Source organism: Danio aesculapii, chromosome 9, assembly GCF_903798145.1.
Source record: "Danio aesculapii chromosome 9, fDanAes4.1, whole genome shotgun sequence".
NCBI classification, from domain to species: Eukaryota; Metazoa; Chordata; class Actinopteri; order Cypriniformes; family Danionidae; genus Danio; species Danio aesculapii.
The window spans coordinates 14,662,593-14,675,262 of NC_079443.1; the positions used below are offsets into that span (position 1 = coordinate 14,662,593).

Sequence of the window (12,670 nt, forward strand, 5' to 3'; positions counted from 1 at the left end):
GCATGCGGTGGTCAAGTTTGAAAAAAGTTCCGCTTTTGCCGCTGTGTTGATTAATACTGAATGTGAGTCATGGTTAAGAATAGAGCAGTATACTGGCGTTTAACTGCACTGCTTTAATGCACCCTTGCATTGGGTTCACACATACACTCTACACTCTGACTACTTCAACTGTCTCTCTCGCGCTGAACGCAGTCGACCAATCACAACAGACTGGGTCATCGGACCAATCACAGCATATTAGCATAGCGCTAAGGAGAGGTTTGGGAACAAATGAATCTCTGAACAAATCATAGGGGAGTCGCTGGGATAATTAGGTAAAAATAAATGCATATTATAAGACAATGAAAGTGCTTTTTGACCTTGCATGCGTATCAGCCTGTTGTTAGAGACCCCCAAAACCAAAATATGCCTTTTTTAATGCATAATAGGGGCTCTTTAACAAGAAAGCACTGAATTAATCAAAAGTGATCAACTCTAAAGCTTTTTTTCAAACAGATGCTGGTCTTTTAAGAAAAATATAAATCAGTAAATAAACTTCATACAAAAGTATGATGCAACAACTGCTGTCAATATTGTTAATAAATACCAATAATAATGAATACCATAACTTAATATTAGGAAAATTAGTGTTTGCCATTTGCCATTATATTTATTAACTATAATATTGTTTTGATTTATTTCTGATAACAAAATGCAAAGCAGATGTTGTTCTTTTAAGAACTGTATACTTTCCACAAAAATATGATGCAACAACTGTTGTCAATGTATTTCATGTAAAAAAATGATGCCAATGTCTTCAAAAATCATTTTACCAAACTCAAAAATTAGATCGCCTGTGTATGTTAACACTGCAGTGGCAACCATCTTGGATGTTGTTATAACTGGCAGTTTATTCCACTGTGGAGACCAGCAGGTAAGACAAAAACAGCAACCGAAAAGTAAAATAAACAAATAAATAACAGGGTAAGAATGTAGTAAAATCTGAAAACGTGGTAAAAATCAGGCGAGGGTTTTTCTTTTTCTGAATAGCTTTTGAAACTGTTGGTTGGGTTTAGGGAAGTGGTTGGGTGGGTCAGTCAGTGCTTTTTAAAACACTATTGGTTGGGTTTAAGGAAGGAGGAGAGTGAATCAGTCAGTCAGTCAGTCAGTCAGTCAGTCGACAGCAGCCTCTAGTGGATTTACGCAAGAAGAGCAGGTGCGAATGGCACTCACGCGAGAAATTTGAGATCTCAAAATGCGTACACAGCAGCCTCTGGCGGATTTGCGAAAACAAAAACTGCACAAAAAAGGTACCCCCTGGGACGTATTTTGTGAACTCAGAAACGTGTATATGGGTATGTTTTCAGAATGAGCCTGGGTTGGATAAATGTGATCACACTCTAGACTTTGGTCAATACATTGTTCCAAATTTGGAAAAGTCCTAAAATGCTGCCTTCAAAGACAGTGGAGTAGATTTTGGAGCAACAGCTGATGACTGAATCTCACCTTAAACTTGTGCTCGTAGCTCTCAAGCGCCTCCATCACCATACACACAGCCTCCATGGAGCGCTCCAGACGGCCGTCTACTCCATTAAAGCGGTACATGCTGCCAGAGACGTCTGCTAGCACACGCAAACGCTTGGGCTTCTGCTGAGGAGACCCCAACTGCAGCCAAACCAAAAGAAAAAAATACCAGATGGTTATTTAATGAGGAAAATCATTCAGTTACTGTGTGGTTCCTTTAACTGCAGCATTCAGTTTGGCCAGAATCCTCTTCTGAGACGCTTGATGGTCAATGAGGTTTTAATGGATAATACAGGAGCCACTAAATATATTCACGGGACCACAGTTAGAACTCAGCAGGTATTATAATCAATTTAAAAAGATGTTAAATATGGGATTAAAGGAAAATGGTGATTATGTGATGATCTTGAAATGGCTGACATTCAGTGGACTATATGAAAGTAAAGTAAAACAGCTGGTCAAAGAATTTAGTTAACACAATGGAAACAACAGAAAATTTAATAAGAATCCTACATTACACTTTGCCTAAAGAACACAATTACATCCGTACTTTCCAGTCAATTCTGTTACAACAGTTTTAAAAGATAAATAGAGATAAATAAACTTCAATTGATGTCAATTCCTCTCTCAGGAGACTGTGGAAGGCATTGTGGCACCTTATTTATTCTTCCCACATTCATTTGTACAACATTTTTAGTGTGCACCACTAGTAGATAAATTATCTGTCACTTCTGTTATTGCAATATTTCAGTGAATTTCTCATTAATTTTTTTAAACTTTAATGCTTAAAGCAGTTTTTCTCAACCATGTTCCTGGAGGACCACCGGCTCTGCATATTTTTCATGTCTCATTTACCAAACACACCTGATTCAGATCATCACCTCATTGGCAGAGACTAACCGACCTGTAATGGGTGTAACAGACATCCAAAACATGCAGTGCTGGTGGTCCTAGTGGTTGAGAAACACTGGCTTAATCTCTTCTTTCCCTATATATTGGTTAATGGCTGCCGAATATAAAGTGCTATTTGTTATTATTGGCTAAAAATTAAATACAGATGTAAACCAGGTGGACTGTAAAAAAAAAAAAATGCTGGGTTCCACACATTCGCTTTGTTTGGACAACGTGAAGGAATTAAGTTAACATATTAGTTTTTACAAATTTAAGTCAATTGAGCAAAAACAATTAAGTTGTCTCAAAAATAACTCAATATAATAATGTTGTTTCAGCTCATTTTAAAGTAGTTTGAACAAACAAACAACAAACGTGCTTTAAGTATCTAAGTTTGTCCAGTTATGACCCCTTTCAGAGGTATGTAGTTGAAAACACATTTGCATTAGATTACTTTTGACCAAAAAAAATCTACAGTATTTTTATAAATATAATATATTATAATTGAGAAAGAACACCAAAACAAGATATTCATAGTTCACTACATTGAACACAACAATTCTGATAAAAATCACAGTTGGCTTCCACGTCCCCACTTTCCTCCTTGCTTGTGATTACAATTCTACTGCTTTTCTACTGCTGAATGACTGAACTTATGTTAATCTGATTAGTCTAGCATAAGTTCAATCATTCAGCAGCAGAAATGCATTTGATTGCATGTTAATAAACAGTGCCTGACACTGTTTAATACAACTGAGTTGCTTACTTTAAAGTACTGTAAACCTGTGCATACTTTTTAGCATTACTATGATCAGATGCTTTCTAAACTGCTGTCCTTTTGAAATGATTTATTATTTTGTTATTGATAAGAAAGCAAGCAGCACATATGTAGATATTCATCTAAACAACACTTTTTTTTGGTAATTTAAGTTTGTTTGAGCAGTTAAATCCAGTAAGGAAAAATGTGTGGGTCCAGTAATGATTTCTCACCTCTGGTTCCAGCTCTCCTCTGCGTTTATAAATGGATTTCTCTCCTGTCAGACCATCAATGATCTTCGCATCATCCAGCTCACCCAGAGCCTGATTCCTCAGCCACTGACGCTCCTTCCCTTTAGCCTGAAACACAAAAATCATTCACATATTTATTGTTACAAATATGCATAAACAAATTTTATATATATATATATATATACCAAAAAACTTGAATGAAACAGTTTTAATTAAGAACACAAATTATATCAAGTTAGCCCTAGCTAAAAGTAATGTTTGCATGTGTAGTTAAGGAAAAACAAACAAACAAAAAAAAACACTATAGCAATTTTTTTGACTGTCTTTCCCTCCTGAATATTATATTTAGCTTTAATTTTTGTTTACTCTAAGTTAAACGTTGACATGAAACCTTTTCTGTATTTATTTGTAATTTCAGTAAATAAAAAATGTGTTTTGTGTCTGTACCAACACTCTAAAAAAATGTTGTGTTCCACACAATCTACACTGAAAAAAGTGTTGCATGCAAAACTGTTGCAAACAATTTATTTGTGTTGAATTTAAACAAACAAATTAAATTGAGCAATATTCAACTTAATTTGTTTGTTTAAATTCAACACAAATTAATTGTTTACAACCACTTAATGTCAAAAAATTTAGTAAATTCAAGGAATCATCTTTGAATAATTTTTTTCAGTGTTGGGAAAACATGAAGGAAATAAGGATGCTTTCGCACCTATAGATCGATTGTTTTGTTCCGAAACAGACTAAAATTGTTACCATGTTTCTTTTTGTTCTTGGCGCAGTTCGCTTCCTCATGGCAAAATAAACACTCCTCACATTGGTCAGAGTTTGGTTTATTTCTGGGATTTTGCTCAGCTGTCATACATCATTATTTTTATTTATGACGATAAGAAATGAAACATTATAAGCGAAAAGGTGCATTTTTATTTTTATTTGTGACACCCACAGACATAGTCATCACCAAATATGAATCAGAGGTAAGAATTTCTCATACATAGCTTCATTTCGATTGTTAAGGGTTGTAAAAAAAAAAAAAAAAAAAAATATATATATATATATATATACATACATACATACATACATACATACATACATACATACATATATATATATATATACACATACATATATATATATATATATATATATATATATATATATATATATATATATATATATATATATATATATATATATATATATATATATATATATATATATATTGTATACAAGTCGAGTAAACCAAAAAAGTTAATGATATGTTTTTTAAAATAGTTCAGTTAAACAGCATGCTTTCACTTCTGTATTAGACATAAAATGTACTTTTACCAGTTGGAATGTTATCTCTACTCATCATTCTCTCTTACATATTCACAATGCACTATGATATAGCCTCGTTTGTTAGTTTGTTGGATCATATTGCTTTCTCACTACAATTGAACCACTCTAGAGTTCGTTTCAATTGAGCCGAGACAACGTCATTCAGGTGATCTTGGACCGATTGTTTAGGTGTGGATCCAAGCATGATTGTGGGTTTTACAAATGCCCAAACAAACCGAGCTAAGGAGACAAACACGCCAGGTTACGAAACAAACATATACCTGTAGGTGTGAAAGCACTCTAAGTTAATTTATTATTTTTTTTTACAAATTTAACTGGATAGAACATAAAACTATTAAGTTGTCCCCTCAAAAAACTCCTCAAGAATTCTGTTGTTTCAGCTCATTTTAAATAAGTAGTTTAAACAAATGGCAAATGTAATTTTCGAGTGTATGGCTTAGTCAACTCTGTTACAAAAGTTATGATATAAGTGATGCCACTTCCTCTGGAATCTCTGGAAGGCATTGAGGCATGTAATTTATTCTTTTTCTCATTATTTTGTCCAAAATGTTTCGGATACACTATTAGTAGATCAATTATCTGTCAACCCTGTTATTGTGATATTTCAAACAATAATATGATGAAAATGCATACAATTGGAGAAACATGCCGACCGTGTTTGTCAACTCTGTAATGGTTTAAAAAGTTAGGTTATTTTGCATTATTATTTACCATTATTTTACATTATTAATGGATTTGGTTTACTGTAAATTATACATTTGTTGTATCATTTAATTTGAAGAAAAATTAATAGAAAATGCTTAAAATGTACCCACAGTTCTGGAATTACACAGCAGGGAAAATAAGTATTGAACACATCACCATTTTTCTCAGAAAACATATATCTAAAGGTGCCGGTGACTTGAAATGTTCCCCGAACCAAAGAAATCTACATCCTGTATGCAAAGAAAACAGATCTAATTAGTTTACAAATTAAGTTATAGTAATGAAATTAAATGACACAGGAAAAATGTATTGAACAAAAAGAAAGGGAGGTGTAGAAAGGCAATGAAAGCCTAGACAGCAGCTGAAATCTCTTCAGTAACCCTCTGCCTTTCCTCATTGTAAATTAATATTATCTGCTTCAGTTCAACATCTACATTAGCAGGATAATGAAGATGAAAGCAGAGTGAACATTTCAGCAAGACACTGATCCAAAACACAGCCAAGGAAACTCTCGAATGCTTTCAGAGAAAGAAAATCAAGCTGTGGAATGGCCCAGCCAATCACCTGACTTGAATCCAATACAAAATACAAATTGAAGATCACATTTTGATAGACGAGGCATCTTTAAGCTGCCATCACCAAAAAAGCCTTCAATATAAAGAATAATAAAAAAAGATTCAATGGACATTGTGATACTCAAATGTGAGCTATTATGCATTTCTCAGTGGCAGACCTGACCCCCGGCGGTGCCTTGACATCCTTGGCTTCAAACAATGATGCAAATATCAACAAACACCCATAGAAGCACTTCCACATGTGGCTCTGATTACATGAGCGTGCATGAAAACAATGAACCAACACGTCAGCGCTCATCACACACACACAAGAAACACACAAACAACAAAAGCACGAACAAAAACAGACATTCATGTACACACATGCCTACACCCCTCATTGTTAATCTGGTAATAATGAAAGCATCACATACACTCTTGCCAAAGTTTGAGACAGAAATGTGAAGTCATAATTTGAGGAAAGAACACAGGATGATGACACTCCAGGGATTTACTGAACAAATGAGATCATCTGCTCTACTCTGTGTCAAATCTCTCAAGTCTGTGTGAAAGAGCTCTAATGCTCCATTTACAAACACTGACAGTACTTTTCCTTAAACCTTTTTCTCAGCCAAACCTTTTTGACCTAGCATACAGTATTTACTTGAAGTAGATGTTAGCTATGGTTTAAAAATGTAACGACATCCAGCAACAGGTAAATACTGTAAATGCCTAATAAATTAGTAAGCATTTATATATAATTCCTTTAGATTTTTAGAAATATATAGGAGAAAAAATGTAAATGCACCTTCATGCATAAAATATTTATAAATATATGAAGAGTTCAGATGCAAAATCCTCTAAATCCATCAGACCTCTTTTCTTGTAAATGAGCATTTTCTATCAGGCTCTTATCATTAGGTTCAGAAGTTTTATTTTATATATAATGAAAAGGTTATTAGCTAGTAAATAAAATAACTTTTTTCAAAAATGTCACTTTAGACATTTCAAGGTAAATTTTCTTTTGCGTCAAACAGCTAAATCCACTTGTGCTTTTTTTTTGCAAAAACCTCTAAATCCACCTATTGGGACAAGACAATGCAATTAGTTGAAAATCACTAAAGATGCAATTAGAAATTATTTTACCAAACATAAAACACCTAAAATTAAAAATATATAAATCTGTCAAGTAGGTGGTTAAACCAGGGAAAGCAGAAAGAAAATGGATGAATGAACTCTGTCAAGTGCATTAATCAATAACATTAAAACTGACATTAATTAAATCTTAACAATCTGCTGTCATTTCTGATATTTGGGATTTAGATTTAAAATGTAAACATTGCAAACCAAGCTTGTTAGATTCAAATAATGTAGTGTAAAACATGAAACCTCAATATCTGTGTATTGTCCATTAATAAAGAAAGCTTATCAGACGTAGGTATTAGGAAGTAATATAAATAATGTATAATTTTATAAATTATATATATATTTTTACAATAGCTTAAATTAACAAATAAAACACATGGTAGGCCTACTGGGCAAAAAGGGGATGCCCCTCAGACAGTTTTAGAAACTCATTCATTCGTTCTCACTATACTTAAGATCTTGGTCTCTTGTTTATCCTCATAGCATCCACGTGGGATCTTAACTCTGTCTTTTGTGAAATGGAGTTGCCATATAATAAATCGGACTCATTCAAACAAACGTCACTTTGCAAGCAAACATTATGAATGCATGCTACACTTCCGACTATACATTGTGTTTTCTTGTTCTTCTAATGCACAGTTTTGAGGTAAGGGACGTTTTCAATTGCCATTTACTGACAGTCAGACAGGCCCATTCAGTTCATCAAACTCCATCTTTTAAAATCGAAATCAAAAGTGGAATGAAACAGTCTCCTCATAAAAGCCGGCGTATAAAAGCGCGCTGCTACATTGAAAACATATGATTTGATTTGCGCCTTCTGATTGGTTCTCGGAATATAGCGGCTTTTGCTGTCAAAGGCAAGTGGTGTTTAGAGGCTTTTGCCAACAAACTGCTATTTCTGAATGTGCTGTCGCTGCAATTTAGATTATTTGAAGAAAATCTATTTGTTGATGGTGTACTACGTGCCTAAAGCATACACTCAATGTCATTAGCTCATTTTTAGCGGAAGTGCTGTTTAGCGGCTTTTGCATCTGAACTCCTCAATTATTTTATTTAAAAATACTAATATACATGCACGTTTTATACATACAATAACCAATAAAATCAATCAAATAAATTAAATTTTTATTAGTAAGTGTTCATATAGTTTTTTAATTGAAAATTGTATTATTTATTCACTTATTTGCTTGTTGGCAGTTCACGCGACAATCTACAAATTCCTCCAAAACCACCAGTTGTTCACAATGCATAGTGTGTAAAAAATGTTCATGTTATATAAGGATCATTAATGGTAAATATTGCAATATTCTACTGCTTTGTGTAAATGATTGAATGTATAGCCAGTTTTCAATGCTAATCTTATCAAGCTTGCAAAAAATTTAATAAAAAAATGAGGTGCATTTTCATTGAGTTGATAAGGGATTGGACGATAGTATTGGTATCCTAGAAACCAACAGTAAACAAGGCAAGCATAATGGAGACAGCTGACTAGTCACATGGGTATATTGTTCGCTGTTTGGCAAATGCGTTTCCATCTCCCATTATCTTTCGCACAAGTCCAAAACCTAAAGTAAGTGTACAACATTTAGCGAATTAACTAATTATTTGTATTCGATGGAATCGTTTTATCACTTGTTTCACATGCGATACCTTAAACTGCGCATTAACATAGGAAGATAAAAACCCAGCTAGTGAATGAAAGAATGACAAATGACTGACTGAAATGCTTCAATCTAAAATCAGTCACTTTTCTGATTTAAATGCTTTCAGGTATAATAATAACGTACAGCATTCAATATTCATTTTGAGCCTTGCTAAATATTACATACACTGGGATTTATACATTTTAGCTACAAAGTGTAGATTAGCAAAGAATAGAAACCTAACAATAGCAGGGTCTGTATGCTACCAACATTTTTTATTTTAAAGTCATCTCGAAATTTATTCGGCATAATTTGAAACAATTTGATATTAACTGGAAATATAGGCAATATGTAAATGTAAACACAGGCTCATTGATATTATGTGCTTCAGGCTACAGTTTAGTGAAACTGCTTAAACTGCTCTTCACTGCTGCTCACCTGTAGCGATTCAAAGCGTCGTCAATCAGTCGATCCATCAACAGATTGCTCATATACTCAGACGGATCAGCTGATTGACGTGGTTTGAAATATTGTAGTGGTAAACTGATGATTTTCACAGCCAATCACAGTCATATCTGTTAAGCATGTGAACACACTGGCCAAATCGGCGGTGATGCAATCAACAGCACTCCATAGACTGATTTCATGCGGCCATCATTTTTAAAAGCGAAATCGAGGCTGAGGTGGGAAGAAACCCGGAAGTATCGTTGAGAGTTACATAGGAATTTTGTGTAGCTGGCTGTATATCTTATCAGCGAAGATAAAGTGACACAAATTTATAATTTCACCCTCTTCTGAGTGACCCGAAGGCCTGTTCTGTATGAATGGTAAAGATAAAAAGGGATATGAGAGCTAATTTTCAGCTAAGTTAAGGGAAATGGCACTAGTTAGCTAACATTTTCTTTCCCAAACACACGTTTTAGATGTGATTTATCAAACTCAAGTTAATGAACTGATTCTTTCACTATATTAGACTTGTCACAATACTGAATTAAAAGAAAAAACATCCATTTCCCGCTAACATTTAAGGCACTGTTGATGGCTTTCTTAAAACAGCGCTGATTAGCCATTGTGTTCACATGCTCAACAGAAATGCTTGTGATTGGCCAAGAAGGTCATCCGTTCACACTCCGCTGTTTACCAAGCACAAACACAGACGAGCAATCTGCTTGATGACTTGACTGATCTTCACGGCTGCTTCGCCCTTAAGTATTCGTGCATTCGTGCACAGATACACGGAGACTGGAGCACGAAGCAGCCGTGAAGATCAGTCCAGTCATCCGTGCTCAGCAGCACTTCAATGTTAGCGGGAAATAGATGGTTTTAAAACTTCAATACCGGGACAACACTATTACAGACAACACGAGGGCGTGCTGCAGAGGACAGCAGTGTTTTATGGCCCACCGGGTTACATACTGACAGGAAAGCATCCCCAGGGTGTTTAACTGGTGCAATAAACTGAAGCCTAGGAGGTCATTTAAGCATATTACTCTTACAGTGATTGTGATGTTGTTTGAAATTGCTTTTAACTGTTTAAATTAAACTTACTGAATGATATTAAAAAGATGTTTACATTATTTCTGCATTTTGAAATCATGGCAACAGCTGCAGGTGTGTAGTCCACAGCATAATACTGCAATGTTTACAGTGCTGGTCCTGTACTTCCGGGTTTCTTCCCACCGCAGCCTCGCGTATAGTCGGTACTTTGGAGTACCATAGTACTATTGGTACCATAGTCTGTACTTTTGAAAATGCTAACAGTGACATTATTATCGATGAATAAAGAAATATATTTACTATTTTATTGCACAACACCAAATAGGATCTACAAAACAACTTAACGGTGTCTATGATTTGTAATTGAATAGGTTTGCCTCACCTATCTATCAACATATGGACATCTTTTCTGGTGTGATCATTGCTTTTTAGAACACTATTGGTTGGGTTTAAGGAAGTGTTCAGATCAGTGGTTTGCTGGTCTAGAGAATCAAAACAACAAACCCAGCTTATTGAGTATGTGTACAAGACTTGAAATGTGAAACAAAACATACGCAGAGCAATGTATTTTACAGTTTAAAAAAGAATTCAGGCTGAAGCACGCATTTCCAGTGAGTCTAGGATGGTAAATGTCCTTAAGGCTCATCGAGCATGTGGTTGGAGTATGAATGAGTGCATAAACCACAAACACTTCTTTGTCAGACAGGTGTGGGAATGTACATGTGTTCAACATGTTTGTGGAAAACCATACGCCATCATGAGCGCTGATTACAGAGTAAAGGCACGGCTCCAAATGTGCTGTTTTGCACTCTTTTTACAACCCTCATATACATTCCTCTGAAGATGGAGGAGCTGTTTTTGTTTGTGTTTTTTTAGGGTTTTGTACCATCAGCACCAGCATAATAATGCATGATGATGAGTGTTCATCATACACCATTCAAAAGATAGATGTTAGATGAACTTGATTGCATATATGGTGGCGCCTGATCTTAAACTGAAAAAGCAGTCAATAAGTATCCATTACACATACTGTATGAATGACAATTGTAAACAAAAAATAATATATTTAATTAATTTATGATAATAATAAAAACTAAAAATATACAGTGCATCCTGAAAGTATTCATAGCGCATTCTACACACAATACCCCATAATGACTATCTGAAAAAAGATTTTTGAAATTGCTGCAAATTTATTAAAAATAAAAAAGCTGAAAAATCACATGTACATAAGTATTCACAGCCTTTGCTCAATACTTTGTTGATGCACCTTTGGCAGCAATTACAGCCTCAATTCTTTATGAATATGATGCCACAAGCTTGGCACACCTGTCTTTGGGAATTTTTGCCCATTCCTCTTTGCAGTACCTCTCAAGCTCTGTCAGGTTGGATGGGAAGCGACGGTGTACAGCCATTTTCAGATCTCTCCAGAGATGTTCAATTAGATTTAGGTCTGGGCTCTGGCTGGGCCACTCAATGATATTCACAGAGTTGTTGTGAAGCCACTTTATTGATATTTTTGCTTTGGGTCATTGTCCTGCTGGAAGATGAACCATCGCCCATTCATTCAGGATGTCTCTGTACATTGTTGCATTCATCTTTCCCTCTATCCTGACTAGTCTTCCAGTTCCTGCTGCTGAAAAACATAGTATTATCCTGGTGATGAGCGGTGCCTGGTTTTCTCCAAACGTAACGCCTGGCATTCAATCCAAAGTGTTAAATTTTAGTCTCATCAGACCAGAGAATTTTGTTTCTTATGGTCTGAGAGTCCTTCAGATGCCTTTTGGCAAATTCCAGGCGGGGAGTGGCTTCTGTAAGGTTCTCCTCTCTCCACAGAAGAATGCTGGAGCTCAGACAGAGTGACCATTGGGATATTGATCACCTCCCTGACTAAGGCCCTTCTCCCCCGATCACTCAGCTTAAGCCTTATACTCGCTAGTATCCGCTAGTTCGCTTGAGTGCATGCGGCGAATGTGACATCATCGCAGAGTTTACCGATGTTCGCTTTTTGGGTGTGCGCGACATGATTTTGGCCGTGTTTGATTTTAGAGATTTTGTCTGAAAAAGGTAAGCCTGTAAAGACGTCTTTATGATCCGTGATCATAGAGATAACCAGATGATCAATAATTCTTGGCTAGAAATTGCAACAGCCGTGGGAAAAGAGGAAAGTTTTTGTTAAAAAGTTTGGAAAAACCTGAGGGATAAGTTTGTTTAAGCCAAGAGAGGCCATAGCAAAAGTGGAGACCCAGAGACAAAATTACAGAAGTATGTTTTCCCACCAGTCATGGGTTTTACACTGATGTATTTATTACAATTTTGAATTTAAAACAATTTAATAGTTACAAAACTATAATTAAGGAACAAATTATTTCTTTGATA

The 12,670-nt window shown here is 35.2% G+C and overlaps 1 protein-coding gene across 1 annotated transcript in view; it reads right to left on the bottom strand.

The window, feature by feature from the left end:
• The window catches only part of vwa8 (von Willebrand factor A domain containing 8), a 241,414-nt gene that overhangs the window by 22,141 nt on the left and 206,603 nt on the right, over positions 1 to 12,670 (bottom strand). Inside the window, exons 41-42 of the mRNA XM_056464990.1 lie at positions 3,385 to 3,510; positions 1,486 to 1,644 (exon numbers count right to left, since the gene is read on the bottom strand). Coding sequence (XP_056320965.1) covers positions 1,486 to 1,644; positions 3,385 to 3,510 — 285 coding nt within the window. The remainder of the gene's footprint in view (positions 1 to 1,485; positions 1,645 to 3,384; positions 3,511 to 12,670) is intronic.